This window comes from Chrysemys picta, chromosome 11, assembly GCF_011386835.1.
Source record: "Chrysemys picta bellii isolate R12L10 chromosome 11, ASM1138683v2, whole genome shotgun sequence".
Lineage (NCBI taxonomy): Eukaryota > Metazoa > Chordata > Testudines > Emydidae > Chrysemys > Chrysemys picta.
Genome location: NC_088801.1, coordinates 4,538,919 through 4,563,401, shown reverse-complemented (window position 1 = coordinate 4,563,401; position 24,483 = coordinate 4,538,919). Strand labels below are relative to the sequence as shown.

The 24,483-nt window shown below is 45.0% G+C and overlaps 1 protein-coding gene across 3 annotated transcripts in view; it reads left to right on the top strand.

Annotated features, from left to right (window-relative positions):
- Window positions 1-24,483, top strand: part of IGFBP2 (insulin like growth factor binding protein 2) — a 100,483-nt gene that overhangs the window by 65,159 nt on the left and 10,841 nt on the right. For 2 of the 3 annotated variants that reach the window (XM_065561401.1, XM_065561402.1), the window contains exons 2-3: window positions 17,118-17,341; window positions 24,117-24,257. In XM_065561401.1, coding sequence (XP_065417473.1) covers window positions 17,118-17,341; window positions 24,117-24,257 — 365 coding nt within the window. Of the gene's footprint in view, window positions 1-16,505; window positions 16,721-17,117; window positions 17,342-24,116; window positions 24,258-24,483 lie in introns of all 3 variants that reach the window. The other variant, XM_005279732.5, reaches the window with a different exon arrangement.

Genomic DNA, 24,483 nt, shown 5'->3' with positions numbered 1-24,483 from the left:
CAGCAGGAGCGTTAATGAAGTAGAGTTTTATTAACTGAGGGTAATGGAGGAATGTGCATGTGCTTTGTACCAGGGGTTGGAGCAAGGATTTATTTTTAGGAACTATGAAACTTAATATAGCAGGTGCTTGTCGTTCATCTTTTCTTCCATTCTCTGGAACAGTGTTTGCCAACCTTTTTGGTGGTGGGGGTCACAGTGGAGTTGAAGATAGGCTGTGTTTCAGCCCATGTGTCCATCTGTGGTCATGAAAGATCTCATGGTGCTGTTCAGAAGAATTAGGGGCATTAGTTACAATGCTCTAGTCCAGTTCCAATTTGGCTACTTACAGTCCGACATCCTAAATTCCCCCAGCAGGCTAAGCTGGATTCTTCTTCACTTCCTGTCCCAAACTATCGTACCGTGGTGTCATGTGCAGTTAAATAACTGCCCTGTTTCACCCTAGAAATGGCTGCACTTCAATGGTAGGTGAAATGACCTGCTGTATCTCTATCGTAAAGCGCTTTGAGATGCTTCAGGCTTGAAGGTACAGTATAAATGTCATGTAAGATCACATGTGCACCTGTACACAGTGCCAATCTGTTTATCTTCAGAATTTATAGACATTTAAGGCTAGCTTTCTTTCCTCTTATCTGTGGCAGCACATCCCCATCCAACAATCAGTCTGCCACGGTGGGTGGCTGTTTACCATGTGCATTGTACCTCGTGGCCCAATCTTTCTTTAAATAGCACCATAATCCTTCCATCTACAATTCTAGACCAATGGAGAATTGAGGGGACTCCCAGGGTAGGTCTACACTGCAAATGAAGGTGTGATTGTAGCACAGGTAGCCATACCCCCTGCTTGCTTTAATCTAACAATGTAGACATGGGGGCATGGGCTTTTGCATGGGCTAGCAACCCAAGTACATGCCATCCAAGAGATGCCTATACTGCAAGTAAAGGTATGATTGTAGCGTGGGCAGGCATACCCATGCGAGCTTCATTCTAGCTGTCATGGGTAACAGTAGCAGTATAGGCTTGGGGGCATGGGCTAGCAACCCAAGCACATGCCCAGGTTTCCTGAAGGGCTTGTGCTCTGGTTGCTAGCCTGTGATGCCTCCAAATCCACACTGCAGGTCTTGTTACCCATGCCAGCCAGATGAAAGCTAGAATGGGTATGCCTACCTGTGCTCCAATCACACCTTTCCCTCGAAGTGTAGATGTACTGGCTGTGTCATAATGCAAAGGAAAAGCTAGTTCTCGGGGTCTGTGTGAATACCAGGTATGTAAAGAGTGTGTCAGCTGGGAAAACTGGATGCCTGTGAAGTAGCTGCTCGTGTAGGATTTGTATATGACAGAGTGTTAGATAGTTGTGATAATAGCTGTGATGTGAATGCTGCTCACCTCAGGGGATTAAGCTGGAGCAGAGATCCCCAACTTCTTTCTTCTGGAGCCTTCTCTTATGTTGGCAGATGGACCATACACATCACGGCACCATCTTTTTTTTTTCTGTCCATTTTCTCAGTCTCTTTTTCTGCCTCTGTTTTTGCTCTCCCACTTTTCCCCTCATCTTTCCTTTTCCTTTCTGTTTTCCCTTTCCTCATCTTTCTGGTTTTGTGACTCTCCCTGCCTGTTCCCCACTCAGCAGGAGGATACATGCTACTTAACGTGGGGCCATTGGTGACGCCATGGGTGACCCAAAAAGCAGGAAAATTGCAAACAGTGTAACAAAGACATAGTGAAATCCAGCCTGTTTCTGTACAAATGCAAGAGACAAGTAAAAACACCTGTCTGAAATTGTAACTGCACACTGTCCTGAAGTCTGTCGTACACTGCTACCTGTTTGAGAAGAAATTTCCCTCCATGGAGGGTGAATGACGTTGACAATTCCAGGCTGCAGGACAGGTAGGATTTCAGAACTCCAGGACTGCAGCATGAAAGAAGCAACATGAAAGCTAATGTCTCAGGGAGAAGGCTCTCACGAAGGATATTAGCCACGATGGTCAGGAATGCAACCTCATGCTCCAGGTGTCACTACAGCCCCCGCTTCTGGCAGTTGGAGGTTGATGACAGGGGATGGATCACTCAAAATTGCCCTGTTTTGTTCATTCCCTCTGAAGCGTCGTCTCTGACAGCGGCCAGTGCCTAGGATGCTGAACTAGATGGACCATTGGTCTGACCCCGTATGGCTGTTCTTAAGGCTTTGAGGTGAATAACTTCTTCTGGCTGGTCAGTCTTTTCTTTCTAGCTGATACTTAATGAGTGCTTCCTCCTGTTAAATTACTTACACTTTGAACTGCTTGAGTGGGGATAAAGTAACCCTCAGATTTTAGCCAGATTGTCTGATAATATCTTCATTTATAGAGCACCTTTCATCTCAAAGGACTCCAAATAATTTTTCAGTCTTAGGCCTTGTCTGTAGGAGAGAATTGCACTAGCTTAATTTAAATAACTTAAACGGGTTAAAATTAGTGCAAACGGCATGTGGACACACTTATGTCAGTTTAAGAGTGGTTTATCTTAGTTCATCTTAAACCAATTCCTAACTGACTTAAGATAATTTGAAATAAACCTGGTTGTAACTAAAATAAGAGCCTTCACACAGGGGTTTGCATTGGTTTAATGAAACCAGTTGAAAATCAGTCCTTTAGTTAAACTAGTGAAACTCTGATGTAGACAAGCCCTTTAACTATGGGATGAATCTGGAAACCCTTACTCGGGCAAACTTCCTGTTTATTTCAGTGGCAGGTTAGCCTGAGTAAAGGGACCTTGGGCATCAGTCAGAATAGCCACCTCTAGGGTTGAACATGGCCATTGTTTAATAGCGCTAGTTGGAGAAGAAGTGAAGAAGAATGTCTGTAGCCATTTGAAACTGTCACAGGGTGTAGGTAGGTGGAATTAAGTTTCCAAAGTGAAATAAAACATTGATTACCTCCTTTCAGTAGTGCTGATAATGGAGATGTAAGTTAAGTTGTCAATTTGTTTTATTAAAAGAAACTGGTGGTGGGTCTGAGGGGGACGTGTGTTTCTGGGGAGAAAGCAGATAAGAGCTTAGTTTGAGGTCTGGTGCTCAGCCAGGAGAGACAAAGGATATTTTAGTTTCCAAGCTAATCCAGCCCTATAAATCACACAAGTGGTAATTGAAATTGGGGTCTGGAGTTGTTTCTGAGGAGAAGATAGAAAGGAATTAGAATAATATTGCATTTTTAAAAGGCAGACTTTGAGAAAATGCACAATGAGATTTGGGTGGGGACGGGGGGATAACCCTGGATTAAACCACTGTCTGGAAAGTTGACTGTGGAAAAGTGAGATGTTATTTTAAGACTAATAATACCAATGGCTGAAATCCATTCCATTTGCATGCAATAGTCATAACAACAATAGAAGCCAATATCGCTGAAAAGGGAAAATGGAGCAATCTGAAAGATGGATGACTAGACCGCTCTAAAAGGCAGGGTGAGGTGTTTCTCTGACCTTTTTTAAACTTTACTCATAGTATTTTCCTCCTATTTTTCAATCTTTATGCTTCTTTGCAGATCTTTGAGTGGAAGGTCAAACTTTTGGCAGGGCTACACAGCATCCTTTTCCAAATGCATGCAAAAATATTCGGTCATAGATTCTGAGGGTCAAATTCTGTCCTTAGGCACCTCTGTGCTCAGCCCTTGACTTCAGTGGGAGTTTGCTTGTTTGTCTAAGGGCAGAATCTGGCCTCTAGAAGCTAGAGATGGAGAAGACCTATTTGGTCAGCTACCCCATCCCTAATGAATCAGTGCAGGATTGATTAATGGACTCATGACCTTTAAGGCCAGAAGGGACCATTAGACCTTCATAACACAGGCCAGAAAATTTCACCCAGTTACCCCTGCAGTAAGCCCAATGACTGGATGTGACTAAAGCATCTCTTCCAGAAGGCATCCAGGCTTGATTTGAAGACCTCAAGAGATGGAGAGTCCACCACTTCCCTTTGTAGCTTGTTCCAGTGGTTCATCACCCTCACTGTTAAATATTTGTGCCGCCTTGCTCATTTAAATGTGTCTGGCTTTAGCTTCCAGCCATAGGTTCTTGTTTTGACCTTTTCTGCTAGATTAAAAAGCCCTTTAGTACCTGGTATTTTCTCCCCATGAAGGTACACAATCAAGTCATTTCTTAGTCTTTTTGATAAGCTAAACAGATTGAGCTCTTGAAGTCTCTCCCTGCAAGGCATTTTCTCCAGCCCTCAAATCATTTTTGTGCCTCTTCTCTGCACCCTCTTTTCTGTTTTTCAACATCTTTTTTAAAATGTGGACACCAGAACTGGAGGCAGTATTCCAGTATCAGTCTCACCAATGTCATATATAGAGGTAAAATCACTTCCCTACCTCATGCACAACTCCCCGCTGTATACATCCAAGGATTGCATTGGCCATTTTTGCCACAACATCACATTGGGACTTGCTTGTCCACTAGGACATCCTTTTCAGTGTCACTCCTTTCCAGGGTACAGTCACCCATTCTGTAGGTATGGCTTACATTAATGAACAGAAAATGGATGACCTTACCTTCTGTTTGGGCCCAACTTACCAAGTGACTGGTGATGGAGTCTCATCACATACTCATGGTGAAGCCTGTTAGACTCTGGAGTAGTCTCTCCACAGAAGATTTTTCTAATCTACAGCCTACATGGACTGAGGGCTGTTCGACTTTGCAGTTACAATATGGATTTCACATATGAGCCTGCAGATTCCTAGTCTTTGGGTGATGCTGGAAAACGGCACAAGTTTAAGAGTCACCAGAGAAAGTGATTCACCTGTCAAAGCATGAGAAAACATGTAACTCCTGTTTACAGGAATTAGGGGTTAGCTGTATGAGGCTCCGATTCATCAAGGCAGTTCACACGAGTAATCTCATTACCTTCAGTTGGATTACTCATGTGCATAAATATTTTGCTGAATTGGGCCCTTAATCCCTAGCAAGTTCACAAGGGAGAAGGAAAAATCAAGCCCCCTATTATGCAACTCTTCCCTTTGCACATGGTGTGCTACCAAGAAAAGGAAGCCTTCACCCGGGCCTTTCAAATCAGAGCTCTTCCTGTTATTAAGAAATACCTGAATTGTGTCTGAGCTGTCTGCTCTTCGTAAAGGTCTGGCTGCAAACAGCTTCAGATGCCACATAGAATTATACAAATGTAGGGCTGGAAGGGACCTTCAGAGATCATCAAGTCCATCCCCTGCACTGAGACAGGACCAAGTAAACCTAGACCATCCCTGACAGATGTGTGTCCAACCTGTTCTTAAAAACCTTCGATGACCGGGATTCCCCAACCTCCTTTGTAAGCCTATTCCAGAACTTACTACCCTTATAGTGAGAGAGTTTTTCCTAATATCTAACCTAAATCTACCTTGCCATAGATTAAGCCCATTACTTCTTGTCCTACCTTCAATGGACACAGGGCCGGCTCTGGCTTTTTTGCCGCCCCAAGCAAAAAAAAACGAACAACAAAAAAACCACAACCAGGTTGCAGGGAGGCCGGAGCGGTGAACCAAAAAAAAAATAGGGCAGCCATGCCACCCTACGATTGGACGGAATGCCGCCCCTTAGAATCTGCCGCCCCAAGCACCAGCTTGCTCGGCCGATGCCTGGAGCCGGCCCTGAGTGGACATGGAGAACAATTAATCACTGTTGTCTTTATAATAGCCCTTAGCATATTTGAAGACTGTTATGAGGTTCCCCCTCAGTCTTCTCTCAAGACTAAACATTCCCAGTTTTTTAACCTTTCCTCCCAGCCCAGGTTTTCTAAATCTTCTGTCATTTTTGTTGCTATCTTCTGAACTCTCTCCAATTTATCCACATCTTTCCTAAGTGTGGTGTCCAGTAGAGTGGGACAACTACCTCCCATGTCTTACATACAACACTCCTTGTAATGGGGTCAGCACCCACCTCTCGTGAGTGCCCCCTTTTCTCTGGCCGATAGTGCCTGCAAACACAGTTTTTTTATTCTTGGGGGGCACCCACCTCTCATGGATGGCCCCCTTTCTCTCGGATAGGTGTGAGCCTGCTTTTCTTTTTTGGTCTTACATCAGGGTGACACCTGCCTCTCACAAGCTCCTTTCCCGGCCGCTGTTTCTCTTCGCTGGTCTTTGGCAGCTCAGCCCTCCAGCCAAGCCGTGCACACTGTCCCCCATTCCGGGGTATACAGTCCAAGTTCTTTCTCGGCCCTGGTATGGGGCTGTAGCTCTAAGGCTTCTTCCCTGAGGCACTGCCTTCTTCAACCATCCAGCCGGGGCCCATCTCGGTACCCTCAGCTGGTCTGGCCAGGTCCTGGACTCGGTCCCCTGGGCTCAGCCTGCCCGCACTGACCTTTTCATGGTCCTGCTGCTACGCCAGCCAGCCAGCAGCTGGTTTTTGGCAGCCTTCCCTGGTATCAGTTCTGCCTGGTGAGCTCTCTTCAGTGAGCGGACCGTGGCTTGCTGTTTGTCTAGCCAGCCGGCACCCGGTCCTCCCTTGTCAAGCTCCACACAGCAACTGACCTCTCTTCTCTGCTGCTTGTCTTATATAGGGTCCTTCTGGCCATGGATTGGCCGCTCCTCTGCAGCCACTCCAGGCTGTCTGGAGGACTTCTCTCTGCGCTCTTCTGGGGCAGGGTGATGCAGGGTCACGAGGCCTACCGCAGGGGCCTCTGGACCTAGTCCACCCTGCCACACTCCTATTAATATATCCAGAGTGATATTAGCCTTTTTCGCAACTGCATCATATTATTGACTCTGATTCAATTTATGATCTACTATGAGGTCCCGCTGCGTTTCAGCAGTACTACCACCTACAGTCATTCCCCGTTTTGTAGTGGTGCCTTTGAGTTTTCATTCCTAAGTGCAGTACTCTGCACTTGTCTTTATTGAATTTCTTCTTGTTGATTTCAGACCAGTTCTCCAATTTTCCAACATCATTTTGAATTCTAATCCTGGCCTCCAAAGTGCCTGCAACCCCTCCCAGCTTCGTGTCTGTGACGTTGTGCAGTCTATATGGTTTTATAAAAACTTGATAATAAGTCAATATAATGTAACTGGGATAGTTTTAGAGAAAATACGGTAACAAGTGAACGTAACGTAACTGGGATATGCTTCATGCAAAAGGTCTCTTGTAAGGTATCATTACAAAGCTTATAATCTACTGAGTATGAGTGGTACATTTATACAAATCAGATGATCATACTCAGTAGATTATAAGCTTTGTAATGATACCTTACAAGAGACCTTTTGCATGAAGCATATCCCAGTTACGTTACGTTCACTTGTTACCGTATTTTCTCTAAAACTATCCCAGTTACATTATATTGACTTATTATCAAGTTTTTATAAAACCATATAGACTGCACAACATCACAGTGTCCTCGACAAATTTTATAAGCATACATTGTCCAAGTTATTAATGAAAATAGTGAGTAATACCAGACCCTCCCAGTTGGACTGTGAACCATTGATCACTCTTTGAGTGAGGTCTTTCAACGAGTTGTGTACCCACCTCATAGTAAATTTCACCTAGACCACATTTTCCTAGTTTGCTTATGAGAATGTCATGTGGGACTATGTCAACAGACTTAACATCAAGATATATCATGTCTATTGCTTCTCCCCATCCACTAGGCCAGTTAACCCTGTCACAAAAGGAATTTTGTGTTTTGACATGTTACTTTTCCATCAGTTATCTGAGTACTTCAAGTCCCCCATTACAACCAGGTCTTGTATGCTTTTCTGCAACCATCTAGCAGTCTTCTTATTACATATAATTTGCTTTAAGATGGGTTTCCCATTGGCAGATTCAGGCAACAGTGTTCCAGCATTGTGGCTTGCAGTTCAGGAGATCATTATACCAGAGGGTGCTTAAAGAATATTTTTCAGAACATCATTTAGCTGTACTGAATTGCCCAGAAGATTTTCTCAGTGAGGGGCATTGTTATTCCTTTGAAATAACAGCGTTCCCTTCAAGTACAGGACTGTATTGTGGTGGGTATTTTGTGATACGTTTATGTTAGAGATCATCTAGGAGGGAAGCATATAGTAGATAAAGGCTGTTCCTGGGTAGCCTCCCTAGATCAGAGGAGGCAAGAGAGCATTTTTATTATTTTTGCTCCTTTAGCCATCTGCATTTGGGATTTGTTGGCTTCAAAACTGAGAGTCTCCCTGTTGCCTGGCCAGACTTACGGACAATTGGCTCTTGGACTTTTGCAGACACTGGAGGACTCAGCATCTTCCTTGATAAGGAAGGACCGTCATTTGCTGCAGATTTTCTTTGGGACTCTGGCAGTTGTTAACACGGTGGGTTTATACTACTTAGGCTGAATAGCAGCTCTGCCATATCTTCAGGTTCAGAATGACGCATCTCCGAAACTCTAGTTCACACGACTTGTGCAGTTATTTGGTCGCTGGCAAAAAAACGAATGAGTCCAGCGGAATGGCAGGCGGCACTGGGGCCTGTGATACCAGGTTGCCCTTTTAGCTTCATGACAAAGAGCCTGGGGTGGGGAAGGTTGGGATGGTTTCAACACACACTAGTGAAACGCCGGGAATTCTAACAAGGCGGTAGAGGGGAAAAGAAATAAGTAAGGTTATTTTGTGGTCTTTGTGAATTGCCCAGTTTGATTTTGGAAACTCTTAGGAACTGAGGAATTAAGACGAGAATCACCATGGAAATTGTACAGGCCCGAACACCAAGGATCTCACACACCTGTGCGAATAATGATATTTATATGGAACATTTAACATATATAATATATAATATATAGTTATAACAGAGGAAGCAGGGACAAAAGGTTGACCTTGTAAAGTTAACGGCTTGTTTGATTCAGGTGAAGCCTCCCCGTGACTTACAAGTAGCTGCTTTATTGAGGATTTTAAATGTGGGGTCAAGGGTCAAATGGGGAAACTGCAGTCCAATTATTTTAAGCTGGGCTGTGGCAACGGCATTAAAAGTAATTAGTTTCTTTTGGGCTGGGGAGATTGCAGCTTCTTTAAGGCTATGCAGAACAGTGTCAAGGAAGCGCAGTATATGCTTCAACATTGAGGGAGAAATCTTTTATGGCATCACTGCCAGGGAGCACAGGGCGGGAGTTAGGCCCAATTCAGGAAAGCATTTAAGCACATGCTTAAAGAGACGCACATGCTTAAGTGCTTTGCTGAACTGGAGCCTTTGAGAGTTCACAGCATCAGGACTTGGCTTTTCGGTCGCCCTTCACATCTTCAGAGCACTCCTCCTCACAGTGTCCTGTAAAATAGGGAAGTAGTGAAACTGGAGGAGAGGAGCTTGTCCGCAGCCCCACACGAAGTGGCAGAGCTAGGAATGAAACCTGGGAGTTGCTGCTTCTCAGCTGCGAGCTCAGTGCGGTAGATTGTGCAGCCTTTACCAGAGATTTAGATTTGCAGAAAGTGTTTGGCAAAGGTTCACTTGAGGGTTAAGATCTTAGCTCTGCAGTTACATGCTAGGGTGGAAATTCAGCTGACTGGTTAGAAGAGAAGGGACAATGAAGAAGAAAAAGAGCAACTACAGTGGTAATGTTTTTAAATGAGATGTGAGAATAATTTGCTGGATGCTCCAGGGATTTGAATTGGGTCCTTACTTAGTCATTCGCTGTACAGAGTAAATGACGTGGATAATGAGGTACTGCAAGCAGGATTTTCAGGTTTGCAGATGGATATAAAAGGGTTAGGTCAGAAGTTCCCAAACGGTGGTCTGTGGACCACTTTTGGTCCATGGAGAGCTGGATGGTCACATGATACTGGCTCATCTTCCATATGTCCATCTGTACATCCCATTAAAAGAAAGCTAACAATACTAAAATCCTTCCCTAATGTTATTTTTCCATGTAAGCAATTGCTGTAGTTGCCATAGGGATGCTACATGGCCATGAATGGGAGGAGAAGTGTCCACGAGACAAATTCTGAATGACCTTGGGTTAAACAGTTCAAATAGCAATCGAGGCAACACACGCTGAGTTGCCCGTTTTGTTTTCTTTACTTCACTGAAGGTGCATATTGGGCTGATCAAACAACTGTTCTTTCAGATCCATTTCCTGGCTGGTATGAGGTTGCATCTTTCATCCAAGCCATTAATCTAGACCTGGCTCTAGAATATGCGATGTAGTCCATGCACAGAGTTCAGATTCATAAGGTGGCATCAATCATGCATCATCACACGTTGGCTCCTTCTTTGATATGGGGAGAGCACATATCTGATCTTGAAAGAGATCCAATAACTGGAGAGGGAAGATGAGGGCCTGGGGTGACCTCCCCTCTCCGTTGCCTTTGCTCCAAACGCTCATTATTTTACACTGAACTGCTAGTGCCTTTGCTGAACAGTAATTGTCAAGTCCGTGAGCTTTGAAGGATTTTAAACTGTTTCCTGTGGAAGGCTACAGTCAAAGGAGAGCACTGGGTACCCTTTGGATCACCCCTGTGCCAGCAGCCCGGGACAAGAAGAGGCACTTGCTAAGCAACAACCAGCCAGAACATACCGTTCTCCTGCTTAATCATTCACTCCCTGCTTGCATAGATAGGCTGTACAGAGCAGACAGTAGAAATAATGGGTTTTTATCTAGTGCCTTTCAACCAGAAGGATCTCAAAGCACTTACAAATGATGGGTTGTTCACCAGTTCTCACACAGGCAGCTTTTAAACACCTTTTGACTTAAATGGGAGTTTGATGGATGCCAGGACTGCAACATCAGGCTGTGTGAGTGAGTGTGCATGCATGTGTAACGGATGATTGTTTAATGAGTTCCATCAACTAAATCACACAAGAACTGTGCAATCCTAGAGAACATCATGGAATCTGCCCCAAGGACCTCACAAACTAAACTAGACAAACAGTACCGTTCAGATACATCAATGGTGGATTAAAACCCTTCTCTGAAAGCAGTGCAGGTTATGGATAATAGGGTTCCTTCTGTGGATCATCATGGGACAAGTGTGCTTTTAAGGAGGGATTTGAATGAAGAGAGAGTAGGTGTGTGGGGCACAAGACAAGGGAAGGAGTCCCAGGGAGTGCATGGAAGACTTGAATGGGAGAAGGATACAGGAGGGACATTTTAGAGTCCAGCTTGGGGGAACAGGTGGAAGTGAGAGCTGAGCAGTGGAGGGCACTGCATTTGGGATTTGTTGGAGTGGAGGGCACTGCCCAACCTTGATGGTAAGAATGAGGATCTTGAGTTTGATGGGGAGGACAAGAGGATTCAAGGAAGGGAGTAACACTGTCTGGGCAGTGGGCAAGGAAGACAGATTTACTAGCTGCATTTTGTATAGGCCACACAGGAGGAGGGCAGTGGTCAAGGCCAGAGTTTGTCAAGGTATGGGTCAGGGGGTTTGCAATGGAAACAGGGAGGAGATGTGGATTGTAGAGGAAAATGTGACAGTGTTTGATAAGAGCCAGAATATGGAGGGATACTTGAATCTGGAGCCTGCATGATAGGGAAGATAATGGGAAGGGAGGAAACAGGAAACTAATTTTTTGCCATATTAAATTTGAGAGTGCAGTAGGACATCCAGGGGGAGATGATGGAGACTGGACATAGGGGGTCCAAGATAGATAACACAATGGGGGGCACTAGATTTGAGTTATTGGCAGGAAAACGGTAACCAAAACCACAGGAGTTTGAGGCGGATCCAAAAGAGACTATAAAGGGAAAAGCGGCTCAGAGAATGGAGTCCGGAGGGATCTAGCTGGAGATTGGTGGTAGGAGCCCAAGGAGACTCTGAGGAGGCAGTCTGACCGGTACATGGAGAATCAAGAGAGGACAGCACTGTCGAAGCCAAGGCAGGAGAGCGAACGGAACAGGAGGTAGTAGTGACTGAAAATTAGCACATAGCTGAGGATGAGAGATTAAATTACTGCAGCAGCAGCCTCAGGTGGCACATGGCCCCATCACACAGCAACACTGCACGATACTTTAGAACAGGAGGGGAGGATACTGGATCCAATTAAGGGGAAAGGGGCCTTATCCCATTTCCCGCAGCAGATGAGACCGTGGTCCAGGTGACACAAGCTCTTCCCTGGGAAGGTGTGAACCAGGAATCCGTGATGGGAGCAGAACTCCTATTCGTTCTGTGTCGGTTATAAACCCAACGGACTGCTTGAAAATAGAGCATTTCAGATGACTTGTGGGCAAGCGGGTGAATCTGACATTATGGTTATACCGTGCCACTGAGTGAATGTTTGGGCACCACAGAGGCGGCATTTCGGGGCGGGACTTTCCGCCGCCTAGGGCGGCAGAAAAGCTGGCGGCACTCCTGACTTCAGAGGTACCGGAGTTGTAACAATTGTAACGGTTTTCCAGAGAAGACCGGGTGGAATATAAAAGGTGACACGCATCAAATCAAAGCCTGGTGTTTGGGAGCAATGTCCATGAGCAAACAAGTGGGGGCTTTTGTGTGGGTGCGTGTGTGTGCGTATGATTGCTGCTGCCAACTTCTTTCTCGGCTATCTGAATTCCACATGAGCAAAATCTGCTCTGGAGCCACCGACAGGAACCTTTCCCCAGGTTGCTCCTGAAAATGCTAAGATGGCTTCGGAAGAATCAAGGGGACAGCTGGACGGGTGGGTGTGATGTTTGTGCTCTTTCTCCCCCCCCCCCCCCTTTCCAGGTAATCTTTCTGCAGACATCCCTATGGCTTTCATTCAAAAACAGCGTCAAAGAGACAGCTTAGCTCTAAATACTGGCGCTTTGGGCATTTTGCTCTGCCTTGATTTCCTATTTATAATGCCTCCCTTTTTGTCTTTGTGGGTGGGAGTGTAGCTAATGATTAGAGCAGGGAATGAGGATTCAGGACTCCTGGGTTCTCTTCCTCAGTCACTGATTTGCTGTGTGTCCTGGTGCAATATGCTTAACGTCTCTGTGCGTTAGTTTACTGATGTGCAATATGGGGACAATAGCTCTCTTGGGGGGTGTTGTGAGGCCTAGTTAATTAATTGTAAAATGTTTTGATGTCCTCAGATGAAATGTGCGGTAGTAAGCAGAGTGCCGTTATTAAAGAGAGAAAATAATGGATAATTTTTGGCCTCTAAGGCCCTGATCCTCCAGTGAGTTCACCATAAGCAGCTCCCTGTGCAAGCGTAGAACCCCACTGAAGTTAAAGCGTCTCTGGGTGAGTGCTGGTGTCCATGTGAGTGGAGTTCATTGCAGGACTGGGGCCTACATCAGCACTTAGGCATTCTGTAAGCATGTGAGATAGGCAAGTTGTTGAATTTGTCACAGTGCATGTGAGCTCTTGCTAAAGAAAACAAATAGACACAGAATGGTGCTCCCAGGAAGGACAGTAACAAATTGCATGCTGCCCAGGCAGCTCATGGTTCAGGTTGGAGCTGTTGCCCTGAAGGAATGCTATTGGCACAAGTCCAGCCTGCAACTCAGATGTGTTTTGGAAACGGATAAACTTCGTAAACGGTGTCCTAATAATAACGCTTTTTGTTACAGTGAGACGGATTCTGAGTGCCTCCGTGTTCTAGAGGGGTTCTACCTGAGCCCTCTAGAGAGCTGGAATTGGCCTCCCAACGACTGAAGCAATGGAAATTGGTGCCTGGTTTTGGAAGTTTTGGTCAGACTGTGTAATGCGTTACAGACATTAGCTGATGGACATTTTAAATCTGCTTTAATTGCAGCCAAATCTTAATCTTATTGAAGCTAATGGGAATTTTCCATAGAGAAAGCTGTAAGAACTCCTTTTCTTGGCACACAGGCAGGTATTCCATGGACTCCACATCAATGCATAGTCGGTAGAACTTCTGCTATCTGCTTTGACTTCTGCCACAAGTGGCCCCGCCCAGTGTGAAACACTCTACCTTTTGATCCAAGAGAGAACAGGAGATGTTTTCCACACGCCATATGAAAAATGAAGAGCTATAAAACATAATTGTTTTGAATGTTAGCACTGCTTTTTTTTAGTAGATCTATTTAGTGTAAATTGAAATTGGTTGGCAGAAGGGTGTATGACAAATGGGTTCGAGATGTATCACAAAGGCAAACCAGTGCTTGCCCCACCCAATACTTCAGGGTCAATGGGTGGCATAATTGGTTCCTGGATAGATGCATAATGGTCTTCAAAATGAATCGCTTCTCTCCGGCAGCATTTAAAAAAATATTTGGCTGTAAAGAGTCACTATTTAGCTCAAAGTCTGTGTGCTCTTCCAGCCTTGAGCCCTTTTTCTCTCTCAGCTTTTGCTGTTGCATCCTGACTCCTGCACTGGGGATGTTTGCTTTCTCTTTGAAATGGAGGCTGTCAAATGTAATCCTAATCCAATCCAATCTGCCCCATGCGCGTGCGCACACAGCTTGAACACATTACAAGTATTAAAGGACTCCCGCTGCTTTCCAAACATGGGCCATCTTCTCTGCTTCTTCATTTAGCTCTTATTTCTTCGGTCATTGTAGAGCGAAAGTCCTTGTTGCTGACTTTTAACGCAGTGCAGCAGCTGGGAACAAGGAAAGCCAGCACCGTATGTCCAGCCAGCTCTTAAGAGGCCACCAGCAAATATTCCATGGACCATTGGGGTCTACCAAATAGAGTTTTAGAACCCCGATCTAGGGAATGGAAAAAAAACCAGGCTGGTCACTTTGTCGCTTCCTCTATTGAGGAACAACCTATGCAAAGAAGCATGTCCCCCATGATGCTCTGAAAGAATCAAGATCCGAACTTTGATTATGGTGATCCTTCCTCCCGCCCCCATTACCCAGCTGCAGGTCCCCACCTCACAAGAGTTTTACTCTGATGTCCGTCAGCTGCATTGTCAGGCCACAGCTTTGACAAGAACTGGAGCTGAACAGGGACGCAGTACAGAGTCTGCAGCCCTGCCCTAAGAAAAGTTGCAACCGCTTGCACATAGCCCCTGCAATCAGCCCCAGGTAGGGCATGTTCTAGGAGTCCAGTCCAAAGGTGATGAACGCAAGGATCACCATGGACAGATCTGCGTCGGAGAGGAAGGGATGCAGTCTCTACCAACTAGAGATTTCTGGCTCCTGCTGCAGTTAAACTCTTATGATCACATTGTTTCCAAAACCATTCTCTCCCATCTCCGGCGTGTGCGCTCACATCCAGTGTTTTCTTTGGTTTTATATCTGTTAGCTTTGGGAATAAAAATTGTATGAAAAGATCAGAAGCAGATTTTGTGAATGAACCAGCTGACAAGATGTTTACCATCTGGCCTTGTTTTACTAGAACAATGCTTACTTGGGCAAATTTATGTATATTTCAGCGAGAAGCAGGAAGCAACAGGAGTTGATCAGGAAAGGACTGGCTGGCCCTGCTTTAGATTTACTTGCTTTACATTAGCTCGTGCTCATGGTTTTTTCTGAATGAAACAGTGGAGAAGCTAGAGTGAAATAGCACCATTTCATTTTCTCTGTCTTAAATCCTGACAGGCACGCCACTCATTCTCAACTGTCATTTACCAACATCTAGAGTTAATTATGTCTAGGAAATGGGTAAAACTTGGTCGTGTTTTGAGTTCTGCTTTATAACACGAAAAGGCTAAAATCCTCGAAGGGCTTTCAGAAAGCTGGGGTTTGGCACAATATTTTTCCTTTAATTCTATTCATTTTAAAGGCAATTTAATTTGTCATTGTCCCCCCACACCATCATATGTTTCTAATTAAATTGGAGACCTTGATGTGTAAACAATTAAGATTATTATTAGAAAGTAATCCTTGGCCAGCTCCTAGGATGGCACGGAGAGCATTAAGTTATTATTTTCTCTCTGTGTCCTGACAGCACACTTGTGTCCTGAGGTAACATCATGTTGTGGAAATATGTAAATGTTTTACAAGCTTAGTCTTCTAGGAAGCAGGACAGAACCATAAAATTAGGACTGTTCTGTGAACTGTTATAGCCCATGCGCCTATATTCCATCACACACAGTTCTATCATTACTTCACTTTGTGTCCATTGCTGACATCCAAAATGCTGGATTGCTTAAAGTGAAATTGCATCCAGATGTAAACACGAATCCCAGATTAGTTCAGGCTTTAGTTACTGATGTTTGCTGACGTGCTGTAGGTTTTAAAGGCTGGAGTCCTACATTTGGTTCTTTACATGTTGAAAGATACTGTATGCATGTCTTTTTTGAGAGATGAATAAGGCCTGGCTTTTGTCACAGCAGTAACTAATGTGTGCTCCAGGCTCTGAAAGAATGGGGAAAAAATCTACCAAATATTAGACTGGTTCATGGGTGTGCATTCCACTACTCGCAGATGAACTGCTCCTCTGTGTCTCCACAGCACTGTACTGCCAACAGTTAGTGGAGGTTCTCTTTTTAGCACCGAGACTTGTCAGGGCTTGTGCCTTTGAAGCAAGCTGGAGAACATGAGTTCTAACCCCCACTGCTACGGCATAATGGCTGTGGTTTGTGGCAGAGTGACAACCATGACCTAGGTAGGAATAGATGGATCACAAAATGTTACACATTCTGTTGTAGGAGAGCCCAAAGGTGTGCAGAGTTTTGGAGTAAGCCCAACTGTAAACTTGAGTTTTCTTGCTGCTTGAGTCTGATATTGCTAAATTGTATTTTAGGTCTTGACGCTGAAAACAGTGGCATGTTTAGCCCAAAGCACCTGCACTTGTGTTGGAGTGGAGAGAAGTAGCCAAATGTAGCATATTTGGTTGAAGTTGGACCTGTCAAGAAGTATCATTGAAATGGCAGGTTCTACCAAAAAATTATGGCACTAGTAAAACAGTGGCGGCTATTTCTGAGAACAGTCTTGAACATTTACTTTAACACATGTGGAGTAAGTATTCCTGTAGATACACTGGGTGACGATAGATAGACCCAAAGTATCGTTACTAATCACTTCAGTTTTAAGCTTTGAAGCTGAAATATAATTGGCACCGTAAACCCAACTGGACTTCTGATGGGGAAAAGTACATGCCTAAGTAAGTAATTTAGAAGGGCAAAATAAAACCAGCAAGAGTATCAGAAATGATTTCCCCCTCTGCTCTAAACTATCTTTTAGAGAGGTAATTACACCCTAATGAAAGGAGCAATCCTTACTTTCCAGATTAAAGGGCTAATGTGATTTTAAATTTGGCATTTGTGGCTTGGTAATGTGCCAGCCTTGAAACAATCCAGGAAGGAATTGTGTGAATGATTGAGATTTTTCTTTACCTTCCTTCTGTCTTACGCAGACAATGGTGAGGACGAGCCTGAAGAAGTCTTTACGGGGAATTATGTGGATGGCACACCCGGGGTGGTGAGTGGAGGTGGCGGGAGAAAGCCCATGAAGCCTGGCATGAAGGAGCTTGCGGTCATGCGAGAGAAAGCGAATGAACAGCAGAGACAGATGGGCAAAGCCATCAAGCACCACCACAACCATGAAGAGTTGAAGAAATTACGGCCATCATCCATGAGGGTCAGTTGGCAAAAACTGTGTGTTAATGGGGGTGGGGGGGTGGAGGGCTGGGAGAGAATCATCATTAGCCTGGTTCCAGCTGCAGACTCCCAGGGGAAAATGTCAATCATTGCATTTGCAACAAGCATTTTTTAAAAAGGGCAAACACATGAAGCAAACATTTGTTTTGGCCTGAAACTGGGCTCAAACACACAAATAATGAACTTTGTGTGCTAGTGAGAAGGCCTTGCTTTCCTTAATTCTACAGCGTTATGCAGCAATGCACTAAAAGGGATGCAGAGTATCCCCCTTTGTAGGAACAGGACCTCTTCCTCCTAAACAGCAGTAGGTGACAGTGGTGTGAATTGGCTCCTTGTCCAAGGCTTGGTTTCTCCACACCCTTTTCTCTAGATGACTCCAATGAACATCCCTGTGGGAATCTTTGATTTATCCTTGTACCGTACAGGTTCACTTCAGTTCACTGAAGACCACTGCAGCCCACCACATGGTCATCTGCCCTCACGGCGCCCGACGTAGATACGTTTACTGGGTGAGGGATTTAGGGTAAAGGACACGTGGCGAGCTTCATGGTCTGCAGAGAAAGTGACCAATAATGATCTTGTCTCGGACCCCACTTAACGTCAACCCGGCTTTGATTGACCACAAAGGCAATGGAGCCTTCGGAACCGGTTTTGTACCGGGCATGGAATTTGTGCTGCAGCAGAATTTCGCTGGTGTTTTAGAGACCGTCCCCTATGTCAGTGTGGGCAGCCACACACCGTGACGCATACTGTTGAGGACTGCAAAATGACTCCGTTTCCTGGAGGCCTTCGTGCCTTGAACTTGGTTGATAAAAATGCTGTGGCTTGGCTTTCCCAGATTGCATACGCCAAATAATAAATAAATCCTACAGGCAATGATGGCGCTCTATAAATTGGCCAGTGGGCTGTCATCTTCCCTATAGATTCATGCCCCACAGATCCCAACAGGCCATGGTCCTCCTTTATGTCTGCAGGCTGCAATTTCTGAATTACAGAGGAAGAGCACTATAACCTGCTACATTTGGTAAAAGTCCTGTCCCCAGTGTTCATGGCCTTAGAAGAGCCAGTACAATGCTTCTGTGCAAGGCATTGCATCTGGGCTCGGGGAAGTCCTGTAGGGAGTGTAGACCTGCATGGTATGCGTGGGCCAGGGGAGGGAGGATGAGCCGATGAATCTCCAGCTGTATGGATCCATCAGTCTTCCGTCCCATATTGGGGGCTTGATTGGAGTGTGTAGGGTTGGCTGAAGTAGCCTCTGATTGGCAGCTCTGCCTATATTCTGCAGCCTGGCAGGAGAAGATTCCTCCCTCGTCCCCTTTCCCATGTTGTGAGGATGTGTCTCTTAAGGATCTCGATAAGTGGCCACTTCGTCCCTCTAGTGGACAATTTAGGTGTAGCTGTTGTATAGTATTGTCATGTTTCAGAGTAGCAGCCGTGTTAGTCTGTATCCGCAAAAAGAATAGGAGTCCTTGTGGCACCTTAGAGACTAACACATTTATTTGAACATAAGCTTTTGTGGGCTACAGCCCACTTCATCAGATGCATAGAATGAACATATAGTTAGTGTTTGTGTGTGTGTGTGTACACACACACACACACACACACACACACACACACACACACACACACACACACACACACACACAACATGAAAAGGTGGAAGTTGCCATACCAACTCTAAGAGGCTGTCATGAAAATCTTTTCTAATCCATCATGCATCTTGTTGGCTAGGTATGTAAATTGTGGGGAGCTTGAGGGAGCATCGGGAAAGCTCACCATTGGGTGAGCTGTCATCTTCTTAAAGGGAAATCAATGCAAAATAGGAGAAGCAGGGGAAAGGGATTGGGTCTGTCACCTGTCACTCATGGTTTATCAGCCCAACAGGCTTTGTTTCCGGAGACCCTGATTTAAAATCACCAAAACCTTTAGGCGGTGTCTACACCGGCACTTTTGTCTGTAAAACTTATGTCACTCGGGTGTGGGGAAAAAACCAGAAGCACCAGTGTGGACAGTGCTATGTCTCCAGGAGATGCTCTCCTGCCGCTCACTGGGGATGATATAATTATGCTAGTGGGAGAGCTGTCTCCTGTCGACATTGAGAGGCTACACGGGACATCTTACAGTGGTGCAGCTGCACTGGTACAGCTGTGTCGCTCTCAGGTCTCTCGTCTAGACATAGCCTTAGACTTGTGTATGGCAAGAAGAGGGGAAAACTTGTCCCTAGGGTGGAGGGCGGGTGGGGGAAGCCCAGAGAAATCCTGCTGTAATGTGCATGGCTTTGTTACTTGCCAGTGGTGCTTAGACACTACAGTGGTGGGTGTAATATAAACACACACAGAGAAGGGGTTTAAAATACACCTCTACCCCGATATAACACGACCCAATATAACACTAATTCGGATAGAACGCGGTAAAGCAGTGCTCCGGGAAGGCGGGGCTGAGCTCTCCAGCGGATCAAAGCAAGTTCGATATAATGCGGTTTCACCTAGAACATGGTAAGATTTTTTTGGCTCCCGAGGACAGCGTTATATCGGGGTAGAGGTGTACCTGCCAAGCAGGGGTTTAAACTGCTGATTCCTGCAGAATTGAAGCTTTCATTAAAAACATTGAACTGCCAGGGTAAATCTAACCGCTGCAGTGCTGGGTTTGGGCATCTAACACTACAGGAGAATGTTTGTTTAAATCCAGATCCGGGTGAGGTTGAGGGGGCAGCACAGAATACACAATTCCTGGAGCGGGGCAAAGGTGATTTAATGCTGCCTTTCCATCTCGGTGTCTGGTCAGATCTGGGAGCCAGCATGACCTAGAGTGTAAACTAGAACAGTTCCAAGGGCAGAGCACCAACCAGTCCCCCCTCACCCAGCCTAGGAGACTCCTTCAGCACACCTCTCTGAAGGGCTCCTTTTTTTGGACACCCTTTCCCTGGTGCTGGGGATGTTAGCCAGCTGCCAGTTATGCTAGCTTTGTGTCCTCTTTGTGGTGGCTCAGATGCCACAAAGGGGCTGCAGTGGAGCCTGGAATCGGGCCCTTCGTTTGGGGTGCAGGGGGAAGGATGACGAAAACATGTCCACTCCTAGTAGGGTCCTTGAATGCTCCCTCTCTTGCTAATCAAACACTAACTTGCAGTGCCTACGCTGTGCGAGTGTCCCTTTAGGGCGACACACGTTCTTTGTGTGGGGGTAAATCCTGCTCACCACTGGGGTGTTGGAGAGGCTCTGAGCCTGGTGGAACTGGGGCAGTTTTGCTACATAAACCCCCTGGGCACTGGGAAGCCCAGATCCCCTGGGACTCCTTCCACCGCCCTGTGCAGGGAGCTTGAGGAATAGGTGGGCTTAAGGAGGAGTGAAGACAAAGCCAGCAGGTCCATTGATATGCAGATCCTCTATTAATCTCCCACCCCCATGGCAGGGGTTTCCGCCATTTTTGTGTGTGCGTGCGCCACAGCCCTGAGGCTGGAGAGTGAAGAATCTTTCTACCCCCTGATCCTCAGCAAGTTCCCCTGCCCCAAACTGGGTATGCTGCCTGGACACAGGAAAGAGAATTTGCCCCTAAATGATCCTGGATATCCGTCAATTCACTGGTTTAGTTCCCGCAGCAGAAGTGAGAATCCCAGGCAGTCTCTGCTCCCTCCAGCGCTGACTTTCCTAATTCAGTTTTTGATATTATCCGGTGTGCTGAGTTGAGGTGATACAGGCCACTCCAGTGCTCACATCTTTTGGATCATCCTGGAGCAGCCATGTTACAAGGGGCTTTCCTCCCGTTCTGTATGTTTATAGTTGCTAGAAACACTGATCTAGTTGGCTCCTGCCCGCTCTGCGTGGCCTTGTGCCGAGCAGAGTTTGAGTCCCGGAAAGTTTTTGACACAGACTGGCAAAGTAGAGCATTAACATTGTTTTAAGACTCCAAAGCGTTTGTGCTCTGGGAGCGTGTGAGGGGCCTGGGGAGCTCGCTCCTCACGGGTGGCCTTGCATTTTCCAAATCGAAGGGGAGGTAGAAAAGGGAAAGGGTGGCAGCAAATTGCAGACTGTGCCAAGTAATGGAAAAATGTAGCTGATTAGCTGATTAGTAGGGGCTGTGAGAAATTGTGCAGTCAGACATTCCTTGTATAATGGGCCTTGGAACTACCCAAAACCCAAAGAGGGAGGCCACAGGGAAGAATCACTGGAGAAATACAGTCTGATGTGATTCTCCTCCAGTGCTATGTAACCTACATAGAGGGGAGGTAAATCGAGTTACTTACCCTTCTGTGCTACAGAACTCTGCTGGCTGACTTAAGGTGTCTGCACAGACCATGAATTCATATCCTTGTAAGATACAACAGCTGGACTTTCTATAGGAACACTCTAAATATGAAAAGTGGAAATTATAATAGGATTCACTTTCTTCACTCTTCTTAGGAATCAAGTACTAGTCTTCACCATAAGACAGCTACACACAGAGAATTAGCAATTAGTTTTCTTTTTACCGAGTAACATTCCATTACAGCAAATTCCCAGGCACCCTCGCTAAACTAACATCACTAATTAGAGATTTATTTTCCTTGAAAATGAACAATATAACACAGGGCCTAAATCCTAAAATATATATATTTAATAGGACTGTCAAGCAATAAAAAAAGATTAATTGCGATTAATTGAGCTGTTAAACAACAATAGAATACCATCTATTTTAAATATTTTTGGATGTTTACTACATTTTCAAATATTTTAATTTCAATTAAAACAGAATACAAAGTGTACAGTGCTCACTATATATTTTTGATTACAAATATTTGCACTGTAAAAAACAAAAAAAATGTATTTTTCAGTTCACCTCATACAAGTACTGCAGTGCAATCTCTTTATCATGAAAATTGAACTTACAAATGTAGAATTATGTACCAAAAAAACTGCATTCAAAAATAAAACCATGTAAAACTTTAGAACCTACAAGTCCACTCAGTCCTACTTCTTGGTCAGCCAATCACTCACACAAACAAGGTTGGTTACAATTTGCAGGAGATAATGTTGCCTGCTTCTTGTTTACAATGTCACCTGAAAGTGAGAACAGGTGTTCGCATGGCACTGTTGTAGCCGGCGTTGCAAGATATTTACGTGCCAGATGTGCTAAAGATTCATATGTCCCTTAATGCTTCAACCACCATTCCAGAGGACATGCTGATGATGGATTCTGCTTGATAACGATCCAAGTAGGGCAGACTGACGCATGTTCATTTTCATCATCTGAGTCAGATGCCACCAGCAGAAGGTTGATTTTCTTTTTTGGTGGTTCGGGTTCTGTAGTTTCTGCATCAGAGTGTTGCTCTTTTAAGACTTCTGAAAGCTCCAGACCGCGTCCCTCTCAGATTTTGGATGGCACTTCAGATTTTTAAACCTTGGGTCGAGTGCTGTAGCTATTTTTAGAAATCTCACATCGGTACCGTCTTCACATTTTGTCAAATCTGCTGTGGAAGTGTTCTTAAAACGAACATGTGCTGGGTCATCATCCGAGACTGCTATAACATGAATTATATGCAGAATGCGGGTAAAACAGAGCAGGAGACCTAATTCTCCCCCCAAGGAGTACAGTCGCAAATTTAATTGACGCATTATTTTTTTTTTAACGAGCATCATCAGTATGGAAGCATGTCCTCCGGAATGGTGGCCGAAGCATGAAGGGGCATACGAATGTTTAGCATATCTGGGTTTAGCATATTTGGGACTTTTAACGATCAAAAATCTTCTGCTTTCAGATAGGCTCACCTGGATATTATTTTAACAACTAGATAAAAAATGTAGTTGTACCATATAGCCAATTGTTTCAGCAGCCGCAATATTGAGTATATACACAACTTCAAAAAAAACCCAGTCAATTTCTGTAGCTGTTAGGTGCATGTAGTGTCTTTATTTCTATGATGTGATGCCACTCTCAGACATTTGGCCTCCAGTCTACGATTTCTCCGTTACGGTGTTTTCCCAGTTTTTATCCCACTGAGTTCTGTAAAATTGCAGGAGACTGCATTGAGATCCAACCCATAGATTCAGTCTGGATTACCTCTGGAAGTTCTGTCTTTTTAATTCTACCTAATAGAAGCCTAAGGCTGGAATTGTTAAAGGTGTCTAAGAGTGATAGGCCCCTGAATCCTATTGAAATTTAATAGGAGTTGGTCATTTAACTCCCTTAAATTCCACTGAAAATCCCAGCCTGCTGCAGTAATGTTTGTAAAGAGCTGTGACTTCTGTCAATGTGAAGCCCCTGCACCCTCAGTAAACTTGGCTTAAAGACAAAGCTGTTGCTGTGGGTATTTTATTGCTAGTGAATTCAATCCACAGGCAGTTTCTGTTAATCTATCCGGGGAAATACAAGCAAAGACTAACATTAAGATGATTGTGTATGAAGGCTTGATTGCTGTATGTAAGTACACATGCTAATATAGGGCCAGGGCAACTTGCCAATATGTCACAATGTTTGAGGGAACCTCTTTGAAGGTCGAGCGACCTTGACAGAAGGCCCTGATACGAAAAATCAGCAGTGCTGGTAAATGCTCCAAGTGCCTCTGAAGGGATTTTTTTTTTCTTTGATTGTTGAGAGCAACCTGAAGGCTGTGATGAGTGAGAACTGTGAAACAATACCTCTTCCTGCTAGGTGGCTGTCAGGGGCCTTGACCTTACCCTGCATACGTCAGAGAAAGGGGAAAGGATTTGTCCTCTCTTTTGTTTTGGCTGAAACCTGCTGTTTCCCTAATTTTTTTTTCCACTTTCTTGGCCTTTTTTCAGACCCCCTGCCAGCAGGAATTGGATCAGGTCTTGGAACGTATCTCAACCATGCGTCTGCCAGATGAGCGTGGCCCATTGGAGCACCTCTATTCCCTGCACATCCCCAACTGTGACAAGCAAGGCTTTTACAATCTCAAACAGGCAAGTGTGGAGAGCTGCTGGGCTATCCTGAGTGCATGCCACTGCAAGCCGTTCAATGTTGCTTTGAGGTCATTGTTCAGCTATTCCTGTGTTGGAGGACGTGGGCGAACAAAAGAGCAACTCACACCAGCCCTCAACTTGTGTACGTAGGTGCTGCCCTGGGAGAACATGGGTCCTAGCATGCAATGCTTCATCATAATCCTAGAATATTAGGGTTGGAAGAGAC